Source organism: Bison bison, unplaced genomic scaffold, assembly GCF_000754665.1.
Source record: "Bison bison bison isolate TAMUID 2011002044 unplaced genomic scaffold, Bison_UMD1.0 scf7180017864032, whole genome shotgun sequence".
Taxonomy (NCBI): domain Eukaryota; kingdom Metazoa; phylum Chordata; class Mammalia; order Artiodactyla; family Bovidae; genus Bison; species Bison bison.
The window spans coordinates 2,887,482-2,913,220 of record NW_011494604.1 but is presented as its reverse complement, the minus strand read 5'-3'; the positions used below and the strand labels follow the sequence as shown (position 1 = coordinate 2,913,220).

The 25,739-nt window shown below is 48.4% G+C and overlaps 1 protein-coding gene across 1 annotated transcript in view; it reads left to right on the top strand.

Annotated features, from left to right (window-relative positions):
- Nucleotides 1–25,739, top strand: part of ITGB5 (integrin, beta 5) — a 106,980-nt gene that overhangs the window by 50,559 nt on the left and 30,682 nt on the right. Inside the window, exons 6-10 of the mRNA XM_010834281.1 lie at nt 4,788–4,949; nt 6,734–6,829; nt 8,752–8,841; nt 15,492–15,626; nt 24,839–25,268. Of these exons, the coding sequence (XP_010832583.1) occupies nt 4,788–4,949; nt 6,734–6,829; nt 8,752–8,841; nt 15,492–15,626; nt 24,839–25,268 (913 nt within the window). The remainder of the gene's footprint in view (nt 1–4,787; nt 4,950–6,733; nt 6,830–8,751; nt 8,842–15,491; nt 15,627–24,838; nt 25,269–25,739) is intronic.

The following is a 25,739-nucleotide window of genomic DNA, read 5'->3' as shown; positions in this document are numbered from 1 at the left end:
TGAAGCGACTTAGCAGCAGCAGCAGCAGCGGATGTTGGCAATTTGATCTCTGGTTCCTCTGCCTTTTCTGTAACCAGCTTGAACATCTGGAAGTTCACAGTTCACATATTGCTGAAGCCTGGCTTGTAGAATTTTGAGCGTTACTTTACTAGCGTGTGAGATGAGTGCGATTGTGCGGTAGTTTGCGCATTCTTTGCATTGCCTTTCTTTGGGATTGGAATGAAAACTGACCTTTTCCAGTCCTGTGACCACTGCTGCGTTTTCCAAATTTGCTGGCATATTGAGTGCAGCACTTTCATAACATCATCTTTCAGGATTTGAAATAGCTCAACTGGAATTCCATCACCTCCACTAGCTTTGTTCGTAGTGATGCTTTCTAAGGCCCACTTGACTTCACATTCCAGGATGTCTGGCTCTAGGTGAGTGATCACACCATCATGATTATCTTGGTCGTGAAGATCTTTTTAGTACAGTTCTGTGTATTCTTGCCACCTCTTCTTAATATCTTCTCCTTTTATTAGTTCCCTACCATTTCTGTCCTTTAGTGTGCCCATCTTTGCACGAAATGTTCCCTTGGTATCTCTAAATTCTTGAAGAGCTCTCTAGTCTTTACCATTCTGTTGTTTTCCTCTATTTTTTTGCATCACGATGAGGAAGGCTTTCTTATCTCTTCTTGCTGTTCTTTGGAACTCTGCATTCAAATGGGTATATCTTTCCTTTTCTCCTTTGCTTTTCGCTTCCCTTTTTTTCACAGCTATTTGTAAGGCCTCTTCAGACAGCTGGTTTGCTTTTTTGCATTTCTTTTTCTTGGAGATGGTCTTGATCCCTGTCTCCTGTACAGTGTCACAAACCTCCATCCATAGTTCATCAGGCACTCTGTCTGTCAGATCTAGTCCCTTAAATCTATTTCTCACTTCCACTGTATAGTCATAAGGGATTTGATTTAGGTCATACCTGAATGGTCTAGTGGTTTTCTCCACTTTCTTCAATTTCAGTCTGAATTTGGCAATAAGGAGTTCATGATCTGAGCCACAGTCAGCTCCCAGTCTTGTTTTTGCTCACTGTATAGAGCTTCTCCATCTTTGGCTACAAGGAATATAATCAGGCTGATTTCGGTGTCGACTATCTGGTGATGTCCACATGTAGATTCTTCTCTTGTGTTGTTGGAAGAGGGTGTTTGCTCTGACCAGTGCATTATCTTGGCAGAACGCCATTAGCCTTTGCCCTGCTTCATTCTGTACTCCAAGGCCAAATTTCATCACACTCTAATTACAGTACTGTATTCTTTTCCACTGTTATAAATGTTTACAATAATTTCATACTTTTTATGAACACAATTTCTAATGGCAGTGAGGAGAGATCTCAGTTGACTTAACTGTTCCCGAGTAGTAGGGTATTCACCTGTTTCCCGTTTTGTCACTATTAGTAAGAACACTGCTATGTGTGTTTCAGAATACTTCTTGCAGATAGTCTCCTGAAGGAGAGAGTCATTGAGTCAAAAGATGTGTGCTTCTTCAAGGGTTTTTTTCAAGTCAGGTGTACTGAGGGATAATTTACATAGAGTAAAATTCACCCTTTTATATATATAAAGTCTTAAAGCCACCCCCAGAATTAAGATATAAATGAAGAAAAAAATTGATGAAAAAAGAGATGTAGATGATTTCTTTCACCTGAGGAAGTTTTCTGGTGTTGTCTCTTGTTGACTCCTCTCTTTGGCCTCAGCCTTTGGCCATCACTGATCTGTTTTCTATCCCTATATATTTGTCTTTCCATGAATGTCTTCTGAATGAAGTTAGGCTCAAGTTTCCCTTTGAGGGTTTTTTTTTTTTTAGGCTTTTTCCACTTAAATCTGGAGCTTTGGAGATTCATCTGAGTTGTGTGTATCTGCAGTTTGTCCCTTTTTATTGCTGAATAGTATTCCATCTAGAGATGTATGACGGTATGTCTATGTGTTCACCACTTGATGGACATCTGGATTGTTTCTAAATTTTGGTAATCATGAATAGCTGCTATATAAATATTTGCATAGTAGTTTTTATGTGAGCAAAAGTTTTCATTTCTCTTGGATAAATACCAAAGGGTGAGATTGCTGAGTTGATGGTCAGTGTGTATTTAACTTTATAGGAATATGCCAAACTGTTTTCCAAAGTTGCCAAAACATTTTGTATTCTCACTAGCAATTTATGAGAGTTCTAGTTGTTCCACCTTCTTTCCAGCACTTGGTATCTTCAGGGCTTTTTTTTTTTTTGGCATAGCTATCCAGTGGCATCTCATTGCCAATTTAATGTACACTTCCTTAATGACTAAGGATGTTGAGGATCCTTTTGTGTGCTTATTTCCATCCATATCTCTTCTTCGGTAAAATGTCTGTTCAAGTTTCTATTTTTAAAAATTCAGTTGTTTGTGTTGTTACCAACCTACGAGAGTGCTTGGTACATTCTGAGTACAAGTCCTTTATCAGATTTTTATTTTTTGCCAAACATTTTCTCCCAATCATGCCTTGTCATTTCATTTTCTCAATGAGAAACCATTGAGAAAGAGAAGATGGTTTTAATTTTGGTGAAGTCTTGCTTATACCAAGATTACAAACCAAGATTATAAAGCTTTTTCTCCTTTCTTCCCTTTGGACATATTATAGTTTTAGGTCTATGGTCCTTTTTGAGTTCATTTTTGTACATAGTGAGAGGTATGGGTTAAGCTTCATTTTTTTTCAAATAGATGTCTAATTATTCCATTAAATTGACCACATGTGTGTGGGCCTATTTCTGGTCTCTGTTGTGTCCCACTGGTCTGAGTGTCTTTCTTTTTGTCAGCAGCACGCTGTCTCAATTACTGTAGCTTTTTAGTAAGTCTTGGCCTTATTGAATGAATTCCACAACTTTGTTGTTGTTTTTCAAAATTGTTTTGAGTTTTCATTGTTGAGTTCTCATATATGCCAGTTATTAGCCCTCCTAACATATTCTCAGTCTTGCCACCAAGGGGACCCACTCCTCTCCACTTCTAATCCCTTAAATTAGATTTGTCATAATTTAGGATTTCATGGCTGTAAGGGACTTTCTGGGTTTCTTCCTCAGGGTTTTGAAAATGTGCCCGGCCTCCTCATTGTGGCTGTACTGGGCTTCCTAGTGGCTCAGACGGTTAAGAATCTGCCTGCAAGGCAGGAGACCTGGATTCGATGTCCGGGTTGGGAAGATTCCCTAGAGAAAGGAATGGCAACCCACTCCATTATTCTTGCCTGACCATTATTCCATGGACAGAGGAGATTCTGTCCTCTATACCTGGCCTTCTTATTGAGCCTTTACTAGTGCCTAGGATACCTCCCCATCCCCAGCTTCTGCCTTCCCCCTCATGTCTTCTTCCAGCTTCCTGGAAGGATCCTCCTGACCTTTAGCTCAGTTTATGTTTCCTCTGCCCTGGGAAGACTTTCTCACTTCCTCCCCCAGTTTCTGTTGAGAGTGTATTTACCTTTTTTAGCACACTTAGCCTGATATGTTGAAGTTGTATTTCTGCTTGACTGCAAGCTTTTTGAGGTCCGGAACAGATGATTTCATAGACGCAGTGCCTTCCACGGAGCCTGCGTGAGGTCAGAGGTCAGTAATTGTTTGTTGGCTGAATGTTGAGCATCTGGGAAACAGATTCCCCAGAGGTAGATTCCTTGCTCACAGCTGGTATCCTGGCTTTCAGTCCTCGCTGGCTTCCTTTCAAACCACCTTTTCTTCCTTGTATTACTCTTTTTGTGACTTATTTCCATGCTGCTTTTCGAGTGAATAAGAAAATGTCATAGCTCTTAAAGGCTGTTTTGTCCATCATTTTGGTGATAAGAAAGGATGATACCCTCATCCCCTCATCTGCCATAAGGTGATAGCTTTTAACTTGTGAAGTCTATGAATCCGGTCTCCTATTTCAGTGTCAAGTGTTCGTGTGCAGATAACTCAGCAGTGTTTAGACCCTTCCTGTGTTCGTCCTGCTACCATGTATTTTCTTTCACTACTGCTATGAAAGCACCCCAATCCCAGATTTTGTTGCCCTGTATCAGGATCTAGCTGCTCCTAATGGTAATGATTAGGAGTGCTTTGTGTAATGTCAGGGCCACAGTGGTTAAAGATTTAAAATAGAGTCCTTCCCTGACACTATAGCCTGTATTGAGCCATGCTACTGTCTGAAGCGTGGACATATTCCATACAGGGAAGCAGTTAAAGGGAGAAGAGAGGTTATCTGATTGACCTTAATCACTGGAGTAGTTCAATTAATGATTGAAGTGGTTTCCATCTACCAGAAAGATGGCAGATTTTACCAAATTCTCCAAAGACAGATCTATCTGTTGGTCATTTGGGTGCTCTGTTCTGAGTGATTTGTGTCTTAATTGGGGGACTGAAGTGGTCACTTACCGGTCACCTTAGACCGTGGCAGCCAGCCGAGTGTGTTGGAGTGTGGGGAAGTTGGGGTAGGCTAAAGGCTGTTCTGTGGAAGGAATACTAGGGGAGACTCAAAGGGGAGGCCTCCAGGAGTGGCTGTCAGGTAGAGAGTGGGAGCAGTGAGGGCAGGGTGGCCTGCAGCGAGGGGTTCCAGGCACAGGTGGGTCCCGCGGTGGAGATTCACCTCTGCCCTTTGGCTTTCCCCATCAGCTGGCTCTCTGTGATCCCACAGTGCTTGTAGAGTGATCCCCCAGCTGTGCACGCAGAGAATCACCTGTGATCCGCACCACAACCCCTGGTAAGGGCCAGTGCCCCGTCTGATGCCCCAGGGCAGCCAGGAAGCCTTTAAACCCGTCAACTTCTGTGCCTCAGGAGAAGATCGGCTGGCGAAAGGATGCGCTGCACTTGCTGGTGTTCACCACGGACGACGTGCCCCACATCGCACTGGATGGAAAGCTGGGGGGCCTGGTGCAGCCGCACGATGGCCAGTGCCACCTGAACGAGGCCAACGAGTACACGGCGTCCAACCAGATGGTAAGGGCTGGACCCCCAGCACCGCCCTTGTGACCCTGCCTGTGGTCTGAGGCCTCACCCAGCCTTGACCACCTTCCTCCGGACTTCTCCTCACTGACTTCCCCATCCTTTCTTGGGACTGGGTTTCTATTCCATCTCCTCCAACTGGGCTTCCAGAACTCCTGCTCATCATTACCTTAGAGCATTTCTCAAGGATTTCTGTAGCTGGTTCAGCTTTCTGCTGTTGTGCACCCACACGAGAAATGTTTAGTTGAAGGAAGAGGTGGGTGAGACAGGATAGATGTCAAAGGGAAGAGGCGATTTTACACGAGAGAGAGGACTGTGTTCCGCAGAGGAAAAAAACTGGGACAGAAGTTATGAGGCAAGACCAGCAAAGATGAGACTTCCTGGTTTCTAGAAATGGGTTTCCTGAGGCCCTGCGTTCCATCAGTGTTGGGGCAGGTGGCAGGTGTCCTGTACTGGCTGAGAAGCCCCAGGGACTTGCCACTCTCGGTAGTCTGTCACTGTGGTTGTGCAGTTAAATAGAATTTATGCAGAATTTCAAACATACAATAGGCCAGTAAATGAACTTCTACCTACCTGTCACCCAGACCCAACAATTAAGATTTTTTTCACACTTGCTGTACAAAGTTTGTTTTTTCTTCCCAAATATCCTCTTCGTTCCCAGATGCGCTTTCCAGAGTGCATTTGGTAGAGTGGGTGACTAGAGAGAAATTCTTTCTAAATCTTGCTGGACTAACCCATTTTCTCCAGTTTTAAGAGGTGGTCAAAAATAATGGAGTCCAGAGAAAGAACTCCTAACTATACTACCTGATAACTGTAGAACCTCATTGGAGTGGTTCTGGAGGAGTCCTGGACCCATTCAGTTCAGTTCAGTTCAGTCTCTCAGTCGTGTCCGACTCTTTGCGACCCCATGAATCGCAGCACGCCAGGCCTCCCTGTCCATCACCAACTCCCGGAGTTCACTCAAACTCACTTCCATCGAGTCAGTGATGCCATCCAGCCATCTCATCCTCTGTCGTCCCCTTCTCCTCCTGCCCCCTTCCCTCCCAGCATCAGAGTCTTTTCCAATGAGTCAACTCTTCGCATGAGGTGGCCAGAGTACTAGAGTTTCAGCTTTAGCATCATTCCTTCCAAACACATTATCGGCCCTTAAAATCCTTCAGGACTTTGTTAAGCTGCCTTGCAGCATCCTTCAGGGAGCATTGTCCCTCCCTCCCTCCCTCCTCTGTACCCCTTCCCACACCACAGCCCAACTTGTCCAAATGTCAGCAGCCTTTTCTGCCCATTCTGAGCTGTGAGAGGACTGAGCAGAACCTGTGCAGGACATTGGCAGGCCCAGCACTGGACATGGGAAAAGGAAAATAGGGCAAGGAGATCAGGAAGAAAGTCTTAGGGGAGAGAGGACAGATAAGCAGGTGCTGATGGCAGGATGTGGTCACTGCTGTCCTTCTGGCTTCCCCACTCTGCCGCATTCCTGCAGAAGGGATGGAAACATGGAACAAGTGTGGGAGACCTCCACTCATCACTTCTCCATTCTGGGTTGAGAGGGGCAGGAGGAGTGAGTCTGGTTTGGTGGGTTCCAGAGGGTCCTTTCCTGGAGAATCTTCCCTACATAGTTTCTCAGTAAGGAGCTACCCAGGGGGCTTAGCTGTTAGGCGGCTGCTAGGGGAAGATGCTTATTATCTGCACAGGTGCTGAGTTACTGAGTGCATGCTAGAGCCAGGTGCTAGTGTCTCTACTTGCAAGAAATGTTACAGCCTTGACTTTTGCCTTGGCCCTAGGACTATCCATCCCTTGCCTTGCTCGGAGAGAAATTGGCAGAGAACAACATCAACCTCATCTTTGCAGTGACAAAAAACCACTATATGCTCTATAAGGTACACCTGAAAGGGAGCAAGGGAGGCTGGTGGACTGAACCTGGGGGCCCTGCTGACTCTGAGATGATTGGGAGAATGGAATGTGGGGCCACGTGAAGTGTGGGGCGGCTGCATGAGGAGTGTTAACAGCCCTGCTCTGTGTGGGCAGAGATCCAAAGGAGCATGGAGTATAGTCCTGTCTTGATCTAGTGGAAAATGATGGTATTGAGGAAGCTCTTAAGCATTCATATAGCAGAGCATACCAAGCGAGTTAAACATATGGTTTCTAATTTGATAATGAGGGAAACAGTATCAATTCCTGTTTTTCAGATGATGAAATGGAAACACCCAGGGAATAGGGAAGGAAGATATAAAAGGAAGATGTGCAGAGAGAAAACTAGGCGTACATGTAGACAGGCTGCATGCAGAGTCTGTGTGCCTTCCCGCAGAGTGTGGGAGACCAGTGGGTTAGTCTGGGGCAGGAATTTCCAAAGAAAACAGTAAGTGTCTTGAGTGCACAGAGCGGTCTGTATGAGTCTGTTACAAGACTTTCCCCAGTCATCCCACGGGCCACCGCTCTACTCTCCCCTCATGAATGTGCTTCTCCCCCACAATCATGGGCAAATCGCCTTTCACTAGAACTCTCCTGCGAGCTGCTCCTGGAGTGTTCGTGTCAGTTGGTGTGAAGCCCGGCTCACCTCTGACATCCTTTGAAATGAGAGGTCATGAGAAGTTCATCCCCACCTCTAGAACAGTCAACCCCAGTCCTCTCTCTCTGCTGCTCTTAAATATCCGCAAGAGAACCTTTGTCTGAAGGTGTGTTTCTACTGTACCTGCCTGAGATGATCATTGATAAAACGCCACTTATATCTTCTTAAGTTCTTACCTTCTTTTAGTCTGAATCAATTTTAGATGAAAACAAGAGAAAGAGATTTTTTTTTTTTTTGTCTTTGTTTAGTGAAGATAGCAGGATAGGACATGGCCATTTACAGGGATCATTTTTGGAGAGGCGGTTGCACCGGCTGTACTCCAGATGTTTCAGGAAGGAAGAGACCCACCTTGGCTTAAGCCAGCCTTGCTCAGAACCAAGTACACCTCACTCAGGGAGGAAGCATGTCCAGTCCAAGGTGGGCTGAGGGTGGTGGCTATTTCTAGATGTTTCTGTCACTTTAGTAAGTGACATACACAGGCCTTGGTACCAGTGAAAGAAGAAAGGCAGCCACGTCAAGGCCGCCTGCTTTGCCAAGGACTTCACCCAGAGATACCAGACTTCCTTGGAAGGCACCATTCCCATTCAGTTCCCTGTTAAGGAAAGAGACTGTCTTGGAGACAACTGGCAGAATTTCCTCTTTCACTCTTCCTGGACAGGTTGAGGGCATCTTTGAACGGAAACTGGGAATACCTACATAGTCTAGAAGAGAAGACAAGAACATTGAGAATATATTGATTCTGGTGGTGGTGGTGGTTTAATCACTAAGTCGCATCCAACTCTTGCAAACCAATGGACTGTAGCCTGCCAGTCTCTTCTGGCAGGCGAGAATCCTGCCAGAGATCAAACCTGCATCTCTTGCATTGCAGGAGGATTCTTTACCATTGAGCCACCAGGGCTCCCTATATTGACACTAGAGGATGGAATTTCAGAGCGTTTTCCAGTACATGCCAGAGAGGAGGGGTCTCCAGGAAGAAGCCTGATGTTGTACTTTAGAAACACATCTTGTCAGACCCTTCTCACTCAGACCTTGCAGAACCGAGATTCCACAGCCTACTGCAACAGCTCCATTCCCTTGTGCTTGGTGTGGCATCTCTGAGTTCTGGTGCCAGTGAGTGGCAGAAGCAGTGCGGAGGGCCCTGACCATTCTAGCTCAGTAGGGCAGTGTTCACTGTTGGACAGGATGGAAAGGCAGAGTGGGCTCATTTATTTTCTTTTGTTTTTTTCTCACAAGAATTTTACAGCCCTGATACCTGGAACAACAGTGGAGATTTTACATGGAGACTCCAAAAATATTCTTCAACTGATTATCAATGCATACAACGTAAGTCACCAATTTCTTCTCCCACCTTCACCCCCACCCTCTCCCCCTGGGGCTCCAGGAGCTGGTGCAGACTCGGGTTGGAAGGGCGCCATTGTGCTGGGGTGCTTGGTTCTGTGTGTTGCCTCCTGCCTCTTGAGTTTAGCCCCTTCCTCCTCCGTTTGGATTCGGGGTAGAGAAGGCATCCTGCCTGTGCATCGGTCTCCCCTCACCCCTGCCACACCTTGACTCACATTGTAAGCGGATCCCAGTGAAGCAGCAGATGGCTCAGTCAGTCTCTGGCTGGTGGCCCTGGGATGTGCTTGGGTTCTGACTTTGTGGTAACCCCGGTCCCCGTTAGGGCACCACACTTGGGTGGTGGGTACTGCTCTTCATCCATCCAGGTGCCTGGGCCATCTTGCCACTGTGTTCCCTGTGGCAAGAAGTGAGAAGCATGCTCACTGCTCGCCTCCTAGCAGGACTGAAATTCCCCAGGCTCCTGGAGCTCCACATTGAGCCATAGACTAAAATGGATCAGAAGAATCCAACAAGAGTCAACAATAGTTCTTTTGCCTACTTGCGTAGGCTCTAATTGTATTCAGGTCCTTTTCAAGGGAGCCTGCGGGGCTGTTAAATACTGTGCTATTGTAGCTCCATTAGCCTGACTCTGCTGTAGTAATAAGTACAGTGCTTAAGGACATGATTTAGGGGGTCACTGCTGCATCCCAAGCCAGTCATCTGCGATTCCCAAATCTCTCTCCATCCCACCCCCTCCCCTCCATTCCTAACACCCAAAAAGTGCTCGACACAGACCTCCTCTCCTCGGGGAAATGACGAGCCCCGATTCTTGTGCTGGCACGTATGTGCCCCTCCCTGTGAAGCCTCCAGTGCCCACCCAGCCCCTCATGAGGCCTGGTGGTTCCCGAGTTGGAATTCAGAGTGCATCTGCCTATTAAAAACAAAGTTCTACATAGAGTAAGTGTAGTTTAGCTGGCTCTATTATGTAGACTAGACCCGTGGGCTAACCTAGGAATACAGTCAACTGCACTGGCATCACACGGTATTAGAAAAACCGTCTTACTTTCCCATGAATGATTTACACATGCATATTTGGAGCTCTGTCTTTCCAGCTGAATTTGTTTCCTACTGTGGTAGCCTTATTTGGGGTCACAAAATGCTGCTGTGCTAGACCAGGGGCTGTAGGTAATACCCTTGTTACGGAGGACCTGGAGCATAGGGTGCCAGCCCTCTCCTGGTCCTGAAGGCGGTGAGTGGATGGCAGTAAGGAGTTGGGGCAGGTTTTCCCGCCTGCCCGTACCTGTCCCCTGATTCTGTGCAGCTAAGGGTCCTCTTTCTCTCATACATACTCTGATCCTCATTCTTGAAACTTCCTGTTGAGAGAAACTGGATTTCCTTCTCCTTCCTAACTCACTCCTCTCACACTAACATCCTCTTTTCTGATCTCTGACCTTTAATCTTCATTGTGTCCAGCACAGAGCCCAGTGAGACCAGGTCTCCAGGTTAGCTACACTTTGTGGTTTTCAGATTCCTGCAGTGTGTGGAGGCGTAATGTAGTGAGGGAGTCTGAGCAGGGTGTGTGTGAGGGAGGGCCCAGGCCTGCCCCACGTCACCTCTGTCCTAAGGGCCCCCCTCACCGTGATACCCAGGGTCTCAAGCTCTGGATATGAACAAGGGGGTCAGAACGAGAGCCAGAGGCCTGCCCTGGACTGATTGCCCCATCCTGCTGGAGTCCTAAGGCTTGAAGACCCCTGGGTTAGCAGGGGGACTGTTGCTGACCAGCTCTCAACCGTGGAATGACCACTGCTTACCTCTTGCCAGGCCAGAGCCTTTGGGGAAGAAATGGCTGAAAGGTGACTATGTCCTGAACTCCGGCATGGGGTGCAGGTTTCTCCTGGGCTTCTGGGGAGGAGCCGTCTCCCAGCACCTCCATCCTCAGTCAGCTCCTGAGTTCTGACATCCTGGGTAGCTGGCAGCCAGCTGCTCTCCCTCTGAGGCACGGTGCAATGACCTGAGCAGGACTCACGACAGATGAATTTGCTTTCTTGATGGAAACCCAGGGGCCTGGGTTAGGCAGAGTTCTGGAGGGGAGCAGGGAGCCCTCTCTGTGGCTGAGGATTCCGGAACAGGCAGAGTAGAGAGAAGATCTATTCCAGGCAGGGGCTACATTTGGAACCCGGAGTGAGCCCCCAAGGACCTCTATGGGTCCAGTACTATAGCTGCTCCCTGAGTTAGATTGGTGTGTCTGAAAGGAAACATGTCAGGAAACCAGACTCTGTGACTCCAGAGTGAGTGTGTGAAACCCGCCCTTTAAAATGGGCATTTCTGGAATACGATCCAAAGTAGCTATTCAAATTCAGTGGAAAAAGAAAACAGCTTTCTTGAGAAGTAATTAACAAACTGTAATTTATAATGCACTGTACAGATTTAAAGTGCATGCTTTGATAAGTTTTTGACAGTTGTACACACCTGTAAAATCATCACCCCAGTGAACGTGTCAGTCACCCTGAAAAGTTGGGACCCTTGGTTGCTCCCTACTTCTGCTCTTTCCTTCAGTGGAAATTTTAAAGAAATACATTAACTATAGAAATGTGAAACAGCAAGGTGTTCAGAGCCAAGTCTAGCTGGTGGGAGCTGTGTTGGGGGGCACTTTGGTGTTCTGTGTTCATTAGCACCTGATTCGTTGGCTGCGGTCCTCTGGTAAGGACTGGCCTCGGCCGCCCACACGTCTCCTGGATTTGAGCCTGCACGGGTCCCTGTGTATGTGTGTACTTTGGCCTGTGGTGGGGGCTCTGGTTATCCTTTCACCTGCTCCTCTGCCCGGTCAGGGTCAGGGCATGGCTCTAACTGGACTGTTTGCGTTTCTTGGCGTCACCTTCCCGCCTCCACACTTTGTGGTGGATTTCCTATGAGTCACACAGGCATGACTAAGTGTGGTGTGGACGCCTGCCTCCCCCAGTGCTGGCACACCATCTGTGGGGACATCCTGAAGGGACTGCAGCGGAACACACGTATCGGACGAGGTGGTGTGACTCGAGGCTGGGGAGGGAGCGCAGCAGGAAGGGTGTGTCTAACGTATCTTCTCGCAGAATTGAGTCTGTTGTTCTCAGCTTTCATGGTGGGACGTCTGCACCTCTGGGCTCTGATTGCTACATTTTTTCTCGCTATGCCAGATTCTTCATTGTAAGGGATCCCCGGTGTGGAGCTTTGCGCTACGGTTCTGGGTTCCCTTCCAGAGCTCGGAGGTAGGGCACTCGGTGCACGAATGTGCGTACACACGACACCAAGCATTGTGTCACATAGACAAAGGGAGGGTCGAACTCGGGGAGAAATTCTGGGGGTCCCTTTTCAGGATGAGCAAGAACAGGGTGTGCTGGACGCCACTAGAGCTGCACGTGGAGGGTGACGTCAGAGGCCTCCTCACCCAGCACGTGGTTTTCTTTTCTCTGTTGCCAAACGGTCTGCTCTTCCCGCTCCACAGCTGGCCTGCCTTAAAATGATAGCAGATGTCACCTAGCCTGGGTATTTAACAGCCTTTAAACTTCTTGACGTTGTCTACTCGTTCTAGGCTGTGAGGAATAAGGAATCATATTCAGAAACAAATTTGGGAGGAGTTCATTGAATTTCAGGAGTGACAAATAATGTTTTCATACATCACAACTGCATTGGCTGTGGCTTTGATTTTCTACTGTATCCTGTACCCCAGCCACTTCTTCCTTCCTTCATTCATTCAACAAACAGAGACAGCTTAACGTGTGGCAGGCGTCATGCTACCTTCCTGGGGATAAAACTGAACAGAACACAGTGCTACCCTCCAGAAACTCATAATCTTTGAGGGGAGACTGACTCAACCAGGATACGCCCTAAGCATCCACCTCCCTGAGGTCAGAGCCAGTTTCCAGTTAAGAAGTGTATAACTGCAGAGAGCACTGCAGGGGGACCCAGAAGGCCCGGTTCTGATCCTGCCTGCCCCTGCCAGCTAAGTGGCCTCAGTTCCCACTTCATAAAATGGGAAGTTTGAACTGAATAATCTCCACAGTTCCTACCCTTGCTAACATCTTAAAGCGTTTCTCATTCCAGAGACTGCATGGGGATCGAGAATAATACACACTGTGGATCTGAACACAAAGCTTAGGGGTCTCGTGGCCAGAGTAGGACATAAGATTCCACGTCCATCTGCTACAGTTACCCATGCATCGACTAGGAGTTCAGTCCTCAGAGTCCCCTTCCTCCGCCAGATTCCCCGTTAATTCTTCCAGGCAGTAGCTTCAGGAGATCTTGATGGCAAGTACTGATGCTTCTTCCCAATGTCTTGTTTGTGAGCCATGGGGCCTTCGCATTTCATGGGACTGAGCCTAAGGAATTTAAATAGCTCCAGTCTACCTAGCCCTTTAATGATAAACTGCTTTGCCTCATCCTCACTTACTCACAATTAAAATATACAATTTTAATTTACCTCATCTTCCAAAAATTTTCTTCCGCTAAGCCTGAGCTGCCTAGCATAGCTGTTGTTAAAAATATCCATCTTTCCCTCCATCCATCCATTCAATAAAAGTTTATGTTCAGTCCTAGAGAGAAATATGCTATGGTCCTTGGAATTCACAGCTCAGTGGGGAGAACAGATTTGTAAAAAAAACTGACCACATTTAGCAGGGCTTCCCTGGTGGCTCAGCAATAAAGAATCCACGTGCAATGCAGGAGATGCAGGTTCGATCCCTGGGTTGGGGAAGATTCCCTGGAGAAGGAAATGGCAAGCCACTCCAGCATTCTTGCCTGGGAAATCCCATGGACAGAGGAGGCTGACAGGCTACAGCCCATGGGGTTGCAGAGAGTAGGACACGCCTGAGCAACTGAACAGCAACAGATTGCGTTCAGCAAAGCTCTGCGTGCTGAGTGGCACTCTCACAGTCCTCCGCCAGTGGAGGCTGGCACTACCAAGAGAAGAGGAAGTGGATTTAAGAGAGAATATTTTTAGAGTTGTAGAAGCACTTAGACAATTTGTGGCAAAGGGAGAGACTATTTTTTGCAGAGAGTGTTTTCAATAAGCTGTTAATGTGTTGGGAAAACTGCATATTTAACTAATGCAGGTTTAACACTTCATGCTCAGCAGGAAAAAAAAAAAAAAGATAACCAGCCCTAGGAGAGCAGGAAGCACTTCTGCCTTCCTCTGCCCAAAGCCTTGTTGCTGGAGTGCACCCGAGGAGGGAGGTAGAGGCTGAAGGGCCGTCAGCTGATCTGGGGAGGGAGATCCATGTGTCTCTTGGAATGTGTGTGCAACCTGCTATTCTGAGTGTATTTAGTGTATAAAAAATCCTTTTTGTAAGATGTACCTTAATTACAAGTTAGTTAGTTCATTTGGCCTCTGTCTCCAAAGTATATCCTCCTTAGAGATTTTCAGTGGCGATTTTTAAAACTTGGAGACGTACAGACGATTGTGTAGACTTTTCACAAACTAAATACACCCCGAGTATTGAGCCACCCAGGCCAAAATGGAATATTACTATTATTGACTCCAGAACTCCTATGTCCTCTTCTATTACTATCCCCCAGGGGATAGTATAAATAAGCAGAATCATAGATTGTATGCTGTGCACATCTGGCTTCTTTTGGACTATGTGATATTTATGAGATTCATCTGTGTGGCAACAGGCAGTCATGTTTCATTCATTCTTGTACTGTATGGTATTCTACATGAGCACACCATAATTTGGAACAAAAATTCTGTTCTATCGATAAGCATTTGGCTAGTTCCAGTTTCTAGCTGTTACAGACAGTGTTGCTGTGAGCATTGTTGTATGTGTCTGCTGGTCAGTACACATCTCTGTTGGATATGATCCTGATGTGAATTGCTTGTCTAAGGTTGACCTAAGCATTAGTAGGTACCAACTGATGTTTTTCTTGAGGGTTGTACCAGTGCACACTCCCACCAGCAGGGTTTGAGAGCCCCAGTTGCCCCAACTCCGTTCTAACATTTGGTGTTTTTAGTCTTTTATCTTTTCTATTCTGATGGATAATTTTAACTTGATTTTGGTTTCATCTATTGTCTTGAGGACATATCCACACATAAGATGTTATGTTCTCTCAGAAAGTAGTTGAGAGCTCATGAATGTGGACCTCATCTGATGGGGGATGGATGTGATGGTGAGCAGTGGAGCGTGGGTTCCAGGAGAAAGTGCCTGCTGAGCTGATGGGAAGGGATGATAAGGAACTGGTCAGGGGAGGAGAGAGAAGAGCAGTTGAGCAAAGGACTGTAACCCCAGGCATGTGCAAGGCCCATAGTCTAGGGAGCACCTGGCAAGATATAAAGAGCTCCATGTCTAAAGCTGAGGGTGGGGATGAGAGATGGCTCTGCAGAGATGAGCAGGGACAGTTCATCACCCTTGGAATCAGATGAGGTTATTGTGCGGCAGGTGGACCACTAGCCACTTCTCTGAGCTCCCAGAGGGAGACCTCAGGCCCAGCCTAGTACGATGGTGTGTGGGTGTGGAGAGGAGGAAAGGGATGAGGGAGGAGCAGCGAACCTAGCTCACTGGCTCTCACCTTGGCTTGAGACCCCAGAGTCAGAGGAAGCCATGTGGGCATCAGAGAACCAGTGTGGAGAGCATCTCAGCTGTAGCCTTGACTGAGTGGTTCCGGCTTCTTCTCTCTCTGTTCAGAGCATCCGGTCTAAAGTGGAGCTGTCTGTCTGGGATCAGCCTGAGGATCTTAATCTCTTCTTCACTGCTACCTGCCAGGACGGTGTATCCTACCCTGGTCAGAGGAAGTGCGAGGGCCTGAAGATCGGGGACACGGTAAGTTCTCACCTCCTCATATGCTTAGACTTGTTAACATTGGTCATTGTGCTTTGGCTTCTGATAACTTTTGTGAGTTACTAGAGGCCTTTGGGAGTTTGTATTCTGTCTTCCACTCAGCCTTCTCTGTGCTGTGCCTTCAAGATGCAGGTGGACTTGTTAAAAACTCCAGTCGGTACACAGCCCTCAGTATATTGGCTTCCTCAAGTTGACATGGTACCTTTGGTGCCTTTAACTTGTTATTATTACCTTTGTTTGGCAAGGATTAAATTGGGTTGGGGGAGTGTAAGTGGAAACCTAAAAGCCCCTGCCTTCATTCCTCGTCTCCTGGAGCTTGCTCTGTGCCTTGGGTAGTCTGATCTGCACTTTCCCCTTCTATAAAATATGAAGAAAACCTTTCACCTCTTCTGATCTGATCAGATGGAATGGATAACTCTGTCACAATGAAGGGAGCATGGATTGCCTTGTCTGAATTTAAGTGGATATAATCAAACAGTGGGGAAGAAATATCGCATATGAAGATACATTCCAAGCTAAGGACTTGAGGGGGGGAGGAGGATATACAAGTGATGAGAACAGAGGTGAAACACTGGCTCAGAGGCAGGCAGAGCGGTGATGGAGAGCCAGCCACACTTCTAGAGACTTCTGCCACCAGAAGCACCAGACAGACTGTGAGATGCATTCTTTGCTTTATTGTCACTGTCAATGCTCAGAAAATGGGAAGGCAGTGAGGGTAAGTTCTCCTCTGTAATGAAAGAATCTGATTGGAGCCGGAAAAATTAGAGGGATCTTAAAGATCCATGACTGTATCTTCTGGGCTTTCATAAGCACTAATGATGGCCAAGGTGGAGATTAGCAGACATATCCTGGACTCCAGGGAAATGGCTCAGAAAGACATGGGTGGGGTCACACAGTTGCTTACACCGCAGTCTGGTCTTTTGGAGTTTCCTCATGTTCTGTAATTGATTCTGTCCCTCCTTCACCTTCCCAACTGCTCTTCACCCACTTTATGACCCACAAGCATACATCTCACCCATTCTAAATCTTATAGGGGTGCCTTACCCCAGCAAAGGGACAGTTCAGAATGTGGTATGAAAGTTCAGAAAGTGAAGGACTCTAATAACCAGATAACAAATCTTTTTCTAACTCAGGTTTTTTTTCCAAGTGTCTTTTTGATCTTAAAAAAAGGAGAGGGGGAGATTGAGCTAATCAAGTTGTCAGATAGTAAATTATTAAAATTTAAAAATGCTTATTTATGGCTTTTAGCTCAGAAGATATTCATAGAATAAGGTGATGTTGCTGTAACAGACTCCTATTCCCATCTTCCTATTGACATGAATAAATTTTGGAGAGAGTGGTTTAGTCTATACAAATAAAATATAGGAGTAGAATTGATGCTAATCCCTGTCTTATTTAGTAATAAGTCAAATTTTTAATATACATGGACTATTTGGGGAGAGAAAGCCCCATCTCATTAAAGTTGTACACCCAATAAAATTTTAATACTTGTCATATTTTGTAATATATTTATGCTGTTTTGATCAGTTGCAGTGATTAGTCAAATCCAGATGGTGTTTTTAAAAACATAAAAGCCTTACAGTCACCGAGTTTAAAGAGGCAATTATGAAATGTAGGAGGAGTCAGAACTAACCAGAAAAAATACATGTAAGTGGGTTCTGTAGATCTGTGGTGCAAGGGGTGTTTAGTGCAGCGTGTCAGGAAAGCCAACGAAGGATGCGTGAGACACACCCAAGGAACCCTTTGCTTGGAGAAATAGGTGCCGTGAAACTGAGGAGGCGAGGATGTACAGCACACACCAGGTGCCTGGGTGTCAAGATGTCTCTTGACGGTTTCTAATGACTTCCTAATCCAAAGGTAACATAGGTTGGCAATAGCATAGCTGGGCAGATGCATAGCTGAGTGAGTCTGCTTGCTAGGAGTGTTGATGACATCAGCTGGAGGAAGGCTTGACTGAGGTTCCTACTGTCTCCTGTCCGTGTTTACTACTGGTTTGAGGTTAACTCGTGGGAGAACTGCTTATCAAAGGTGGGAAGGTCACAAAGCTGGAGAAAATAGATTACTTACAAAGCAGGAAAACCAAGATTTAAGAACATTTTTCAAAATGAAGTGGAGTTGAAATCATCGGGATTAGTATCTTGCATTTAGTTCAGAATATTAATAAAATAGAGGGAACTTGGTTTGATAGTAGCTTTTAAGTAAAGGATCTGGTAGATTCTAATTCTCAAAGGCTCCACGTGAATAACTAGTGTTGCTTTAAAAAAAATATAATGCCAACTGAGGCTGCATTAATGGAACCCCGAGATAACAGTTTCACTTTTTTCTGTGCAGGTCAGACCGCATCTGGAGTTCTTTGTTCAGGGAAAGTTCTTTGACAGGGAAAGCAATGTCACGATGAGGTATCTAGAAACCAGGAAGGTCAAAAGAGCTAGTTTGTTGATAATAAAGTTGAAATAGCGGATGCAAGAAACTGAAGCTAGTTTATGCTGCCATATCAAGAAAGGGAAATTTATTGTAAGAATATTGGGTTCCTGATGGTCCATGCAGGAAGGGGGCCATGCAGTTAGTCTTGGAAAGGACTGAGAAGTGACTGGACAGAGTTAGCTCCATGTTCCTCACTGGGTTCCCTGTAAGGAAGGTTCACGTTGACAGATGAGAAAAGCTGAAGCACAGACTTCAGTCAGTTCCTCAGGTAAGCAGCCAGTAAGTAGCAGGGCAGAAGTTCAAGGCTCAGACCTTCTGGCTCTGGCACCAGTACCAGTGCTCCTCCCTACCCCCACCACCTTCCCTTGGCACTCGCTGCCCATCACTGTGTTCCATCACACCTGTCGCACCTGTCCAGAGGGCTCGCCTCAGTATGATCTCAAGGGCCAGCCTCTAGCAAGGGAGTACCTCCCCATGTGCTCTGCACACCCACCGTGGCTCAGTGCTGCCAGGCACCCTGAGATGTGAGATCACCCACAGACGGGCAGTGGACTTGCAACACTGTCCTAACTGAGTCCCCTCACTGCTCATAGCATCCTGACCGTGGGAATAGTGACGCGAGCTACCGTTTCCTGGGGATTTATAATGCACTCCATGCTGTGCTAGGGCTTTGCTGCCGGGTCTCTGCTGCTTGCAGCACCTGGGTCAGGTGCACGTTACGTCTCCATTTTATGTGAGAAAGACTGAGACTCCGGGGTGGGGTTGTGGGGTGGCGCTGAGGGACTTGCTGGAAGTCTGACTGCTGGTGAGCACGCACTCTAGGAGACAGCTGCAGCCACTGATGCCATAGTCCAGGTTTTTCCCTTAAACCTTGTGCACTTTGGAAAGTTTCAGAGAAGCGAAAGGTGTTATCAGCACCACTTTCATGTGGTCACTCTAGTGTACAGATCTTGTTTTTGCTAGGATATGTCAGCAAGATAAGAACATTGTCCAGAAGACAGGACAGGATTCTAAGCGGCATTTTTCTCACAAACGTGAACAATGTCAGATGTATTTGGATGGTTTCAGGAGCATTTGAAGCAGAAGAAGGAAGGGTGCTTCTCCCACACTCTCCATAGCATATCTATCCCAGCAGGTGAGCTGGAGCCTCCCTTGAGCTCTGAGGGGCCTTGACCCTGTTGAGACAGTGGCCCAAAGGCAGGCCTCCCATACTGGCTCCCTGTTTCCTCTCTCTGTCCAAGAGGCTACAGTCATGTGGCCCCTGGCTCTGCTGCCAGGGCTGTTAAGTTTTGTTTTCTGTGGAAGGAGACAGGCTGGCACAGAGCAGCAGCCACTCACCCATCATAACCGGACCAAGTGGTGCTGGCCAGGCCACCAGAGGTGAGCTCCTTGAGGGCCCTAGAGGCAGCAGAGGACAGAACCCAGGGCAAAATGGAAAGGTGGGGTCCTTGTTCAGAAATAACTTCAGATAGCAGAGTATTACACCTAAGCATGGGTTGTTCTGAGTGTGGGGTCCACCATGCTGGTGTGGCATGGAAACTGGGGGCCTCCCCTCAGCCCCCTTTTTGCTGATGGAGCCCCAAGGAAGAAAGGCCCCTCATCACAGGGGCCGCTATTTCAGCTGAGGCTTAGAGTTTTCCAGACATAGAAGAAGGTTTAGAGAATTGAAAGAGACACGTGTACCCCAGTGTTCATCGCAGCACTGTTTATAATAGCCAGGACATGTAAGCAACCTAGATATCCATCAGCAGATGAATGGATAAGAAAGCTGTGGTACATATACACAATGGAGTATTACTCAGCCATTAAAAAGAATACATTTGAATCAGTTCTAATGAGGTGGATGAAACTGGAGCCTATTATACAGAGTGAAGTAAGCCAGAAAGAAAAACACCAATACAGTATACTAATGCATATATATGGAATTTAGAAAGATGGTAACAATAACCCTGTATACGAGACAGCAAAAGAGACACTGATGTATAGAACAGTCTTATGGACTCTGTGGGAGAGGGAGAGGGTGGGATGATTTGGGAGAATGGCATTGAAATACGTATAATATCGTATATGGAACGAGTCACCAGTCCAGGTTCGATGCACGATACTGGATGCTTGGGGCTGGTGCCCTGGGATGACCCAGAGGGATGGTATGGGGAGGGAGGAGGGAGGAGGGAGGGTTCAGGATGGGCAACACATGTATACCTGTGGCAGATTCATTTCGATATTTGGCAAAACCAATACAATATTGTAAAGTTTAAAAATAAAAAAAAATAAAGAAGGTTTAGGAGGCCCCATTAGTGGTGAGTCCATGAGGGTATTGCCCTTTTGCAGGTGGGAAGCAGCTGAGGGGAGTGGGCTGGGGACGGAGGGGAGAGTGGCAGGGACAGAGGCAGGATCGGGCCGACTGGTAGGGCCCACATTCTAGTACGGTGTCTGGCTGTTATTCGGTAGGTGTTTCCTGTTCCTTAGCACCACAAGTTGGGAGGGCTGTGGGCAAGTCAGGAAACGGCGAGGAGGTGGGCAGGGGCACAGGGCACAGTGGAGAGGCGCTGGGTATCAACCGGAGAAGAGGAATTAGGGAGCGTAGACGGGTTATCACTACCATCAAGTGTCTCAGGGCCTGGCCTGTGGATAAGGACATGGCCCATGGGTTGTGGGGAGCCATGAGACAGCTGAGTTCAAGTGGCTTCCATGTGGGTCTCGCCTCTGTAACCAGAATTTCCTGCAGGGGTCAGGGTGATCAGGCAGCAGCTCCGTGGTTCCTTCCAACCAGAGGTTGTGGTTCCCTGACTGTCTTGTGTTCTCTGGGTAAGGGGTCTATTCAGAAAAGCAGGTGGTAGGGTTATTGTTATTCAGTTGCTAAGTTGTGTCCGACTCTTTGCCACCCCATGGACTGCAGCTCACCAGGCTTCCCTGTCCTTCACTGTCTCCCGGAGTTTGCTCAAACTCATGTCCATTGAGTAGATGGTGCTGTCCAACCATCTCGTCTTCTGTCGCTGCCTTCTCCTCCTGCCCCCAATCTTTCCCAGCATTGGGGTCTTTTCCAGTGAGACAGCTCTTTGCATCAGGTAGCCAAAGTATTGGAGCTTCAGCATCCGTCTTTCCAATGAATAGTCAGGGTTGATTTCCTCTAGGAGGTGTAGGGGGTAAGGGACAAAGGTGGTCCTCAGAGAAATAATCCTTAAATGAAATCTTGAAGTCCCGAATCTAGTGATTTCCATTTTTCCTCCCAACATCAACCAAGGCTGAGTGGGCCTGGCTCCTGGAAGTTGGTTTTCTCGTGAACGGGCTTTGACACATCAGTATGCAAGTGGCCTGCTGAGCGGCCCTCACTAATGCCTGGTACAAAGGACCCTGTGAGCCTGTCACAGGCTTCCCACGGCGTCCCCTCTACTGTCCCCTCCCCTGGGGCTCTCCACCTCGTGTCCGGGCCCATTGTCTTAGTGAGCTCCTAGGAGCCTTGGCATCTGCACAGCCTGGATTCGGTGGGCCTGAGTGGGGGTTGGGCAGCCCCTGGGAAAGGATGAATCAGGCCAGCAGCCCCAAGGCGGGAACCAGGAGCATCTCAATGAGGTTCAGATAACAAGGCTGGGCAGAGGAAGGGCTGCTGTGCGCGTGACCATCCTCTGGAACCTCAGAGTGGAAAGCAGAGAATCTCCAGAACTGGGGGCCTTCACCGTCAGTCCACAGTGGTCGCAGAAGAGGAGCCTCATTCCGGCCACCTGACAGGCTCGCTGGATTCTTTCCTGATCCTTCTGGGAAATGGACTCTGAGGGGAGGGGTGGCAGAACAGATTGACTCTCTGTTCCCAACGTGCTTTTTATAGCATTCCTGTGCCCAGCAGGACCTGAAGCTTGGCTGAAACTGAGCCATTCTCTGGTTATCAGGTGGCCAGGCAGACATTAGGCCGCATGGGGCCCGACAGTGAGGGCCTTGGTTGGACCAGAGCTTGGCTGGGGAAGGCCAGCAGGACCTGCTGAGAAGCCAGGCCTTCCTGCTCCTCCAGCCGGGCAGCCTGGGCAGACAGCAGGTGAGCATTTCTGAATCCTGGGTGGTTGGCTGCCAGCACTCATTGAGGGGCTTCACCTTTCCACTTCCTCCTGGTAAGTCCCAGGAGATTTAATCCCCTCTCTTGCTACTTAATTCCATGATGCAGGCAAGTTTTCCTGGGGGAAGGTTATGCTTACAGATGGACACTACCCACAGTCTTGCAATAATTAAATGCCTTGGACTCTTGGTCCAGGCTGTTTCTTTGTAACTTTTTTCATTTCTGACCCCCAGCTGCCTTTGCAGGGAGCAGAGCTTTCCTTTACTAAGTCCAGCAAAGTTGTTCCCCTGGGAAGCACTAGGCTTCTCTCTGAGCCTCAGAAGGAGGGATGTTCACCTCCACATTCTTGGTGCCCTTGGCGCCTTGGTCAGGTGCAGCCTCCTTGTCCTTCCATTAGCACTCAGCTTACCCCCAGCCCAAGGCTGGGAGATTTAAAGAAACCTCTGGTCACCCCTTGGGGGGTCCCCACCTATGGTCCCTGTGTGAGCTGGGCCTCTCCCTCTGAACCCAGCTCTGGACACCCGACGCCTGCCTCATTCTCTCCTTCTAGGAGGTCATGTGCCAAGGTGAGCACAGGCCTAGCCCCACCCCTCCCCAGCTGTGTGAGCATCACTAAGCCCCCTGGGCCCACCAACCAACCCCGCTTTCTCTCTGGTAAATGAGGATGCCCCCTCCTAGGGCGTGTAAATGAGATGCTCATGGAAATACCAAGCACGGTGCCTGGTACGTGTAGTACTCAGCAGCTGGTAAAAGTTAGGCAGATTGCAGTATCCTGGGTGGGTCCCCATCTTAATTCCTTACCTGGAGAGCCCCGCTGTACCTGAGGGCCTTGGAAGTTACTCTTGAATTTGCTTTCGTCAGTCTTTCCCTTTGCCCCTCCCACTGCCCACGTGGAAGTGGGGGTGGGCCAGTCCCAACTATCTGCAGCTGGCTTGGTCCTCCCAGCTTCCTGACCCTGGCTCGTGGCCATTGTCCTCAATTCATGTGTCCGGCAGCATGTCCTGTGACACCCCTTTCCTGGTGCTGACTCCTGCTGTCTTGTTGCCAGCAGGACCCTCTCCAGGGCCTGGGGAGCTGGGTCTCCTGCTCAGTCTCACACTCTCCCCCTCCCACCCTGGGGGGGGGTCCCTGGGTGTCACGGAATCTGAGGGAAGGCCTTTTAGAATTAGTAATGGTCCCAAAGTAAAAGGGATCCATAGAACGTTAAGAAAATTATATTTTGAGAGTTTTCCGAAAATATACCTAAAGAGTATGGAGTAAAGCAGGTAATTGATGACTTTTTAAAGAAATCAGTTCTTTTCCAACCCAGATAGTAGAATTAACAACAACAGTAGCTAAAAGTGGTTCCTAACTTGTTTTGAGCTTCCAGAATGTTCTGAGGAGCCTTTTGAAAAAGAAAGACATCTGGGCCAGGCAGTGGGTCAGTTTCTGGAGTGGGTCCAGGCCTCTGTCCATTTAAGGGAGAAGGACTCAGGGTATTGTCTGGCCAGGTGTGCCAGCTACCTGTCTGGAGATTTCTGCAGCGCCACGCATGGAGGGCAGTGCTAGATGGTTCTCACCACACATCGTGAGAGGGGAAGTGGTGTCATGCTTGACTTCCTGGGAGAATCACAGCGAGCAGTGTCTTTCCTTTCCTCACATCCCAGCCGTGTGGGCAGCTAACAGGCATCTTTCCTCCATTGTGATCTGCCATCGAGGTCCACCTTCCTACCTGTTTCCATGGCAACTCATAAGCAGCTCAGGAGTTGGCAACATGCTTTGCATGCTTTGTTTAAATAAGAAAAAGTCTGTCCACATGTATCCCTGGTGACTCAGATGGTAAAGAATCTGCCTGCAGTGCAGGAGACCTGATTTTGATCCCTGGGTCGGAAAGATCCCCTGGAGAAAGGAATGGCTACCCACTCCAGTATTCTTGCCTGGAGAATCCCAGTGGACAGTGGAGCCTGGTGGGCTAAGTCCATGGGGTCACAAAGAGTTGGACATGACAGAGCGACTAACCGTCTCACTTTTTCTTTCACTTCTAAATACAACCTCAGGGCCGTGGGCTGATTGTGAAAGACACGGTTGTGGGCACCAGGCAGAGAGAAACTGGGATGAAGGGAGGCTCAGGTGTGTGTGTGAGGAGACAGCTAAGCTGGAAGGGACCCAGGGGTAATCTGTCCCTTCTCCAGCAGGGGAGGAGGCACCTCTGCAGGAGAGTAGGCAGCTGCCAGGGCTGCTGGGCCCCAGGGCCCCGCGTGCTCAGGTAGCATGTCTAGCTTGGCCCAGACGAGGTGCCTGGTAAATTGTTGAATATTTTGTTGACTTTCAAGATGGAGATGAGGAGAGGATAGGATAGAAGTGAAAAGAAAGGGGAGAAAGAGAACCATGTAACCTTGAGTGAATCTTTCTACCTTCCTGTGGAAGCCTTTTTCTTCCAGGGTGTGAGGATTCAAAGAGATAATGAACATTAACGAACCAAGCACGATGCCTGTCAGATGCTGGTGCCTGAACACACCCTTCCTGGGTAAAGGGAAGGGCTTGCTGACTTGGGGCCTCATCCTCCTCGGGTGGCTGGAGTGGCCTCCCTGCGTGTGGGCAGGGGCCAGATTTGATCCCAGCTCTGCACTGAGGGCCTTGGAGGAACTGTGCTCAGGCCCCTGGGTGATGGGGAGGCCAGTACAGGGAGCGGGAGGCCCAGTCACGCCACGGCCACAGCATCCCCTCTCTTTCTCCTGCCCAGGCGTCCTTTGAGGTGTCGGTGGAGGCCCGGAGCTGCCCCAGCAAGCACGTGCAGCACACGTTCACCCTGCGGCCCGTGGGCTTCCGGGACAGCCTGGAGGTGGGGGTCACCTACAACTGCAGGTGCGGCTGCAGCGCGGGGCTGGAACCCGACAGCGCCAGGTGCAGCAGCAACGGGACTTACGTCTGCGGCCTGTGTGAGTGCAACCCCGGCTACCTGGGTACCAGGTGCGAGTGCCAGGAAGGCGAGAGCCAGAGCGGGTACCAGAACCTGTGCCGGGAGGCAGAGGGCAAGCCACTGTGCAGCGGGCGCGGCCAGTGCAGCTGCAACCAGTGCTCCTGCTTCGAGAGCGAGTTTGGCAAGATCTACGGGTCCTTCTGCGAGTGCGACAACTTCTCCTGCGCCAGGAACAAAGGTGTCCTCTGCTCAGGTAGGTGCCCCCGCAAGCACTGTTGCTCTGAGCCAAAGCGTGCCTTTTACTGATTGCCATGGTTCTGCTGGGAGCAAGCGAGGGCCAGCCTTGGGGTGGCACCAGCATGTTGAATACAAAAACAAGAGACAGCGCTGCTGCGTTGTCTGAGGGACTCTCAGGGTTGGCGGGGTCTGCGGTGCGTCCTTCAGGACTCACCCACACAGCATTCCTGACTTGTAGATGATCAGCCTCTTCTTGATCGCCCTGGGGACAAGGAGCTCCCCGGAGATGGTAGTGATTATTCCTTTATTAGACATCCATTCATCACCTATGGGCTTCCCTGGGCTCAGCTGGTAAAGAATCTGCCTGCAATGTGGGAGACCTGGGTTCAATCCCTGGGTTGGGAAGATCCCCTGGAGAAGGGAACAGCTACCCACTCCAGTGTTCTGGCCTGGAGAATTCCATGAACTATACAGTCCATGAGGTCAG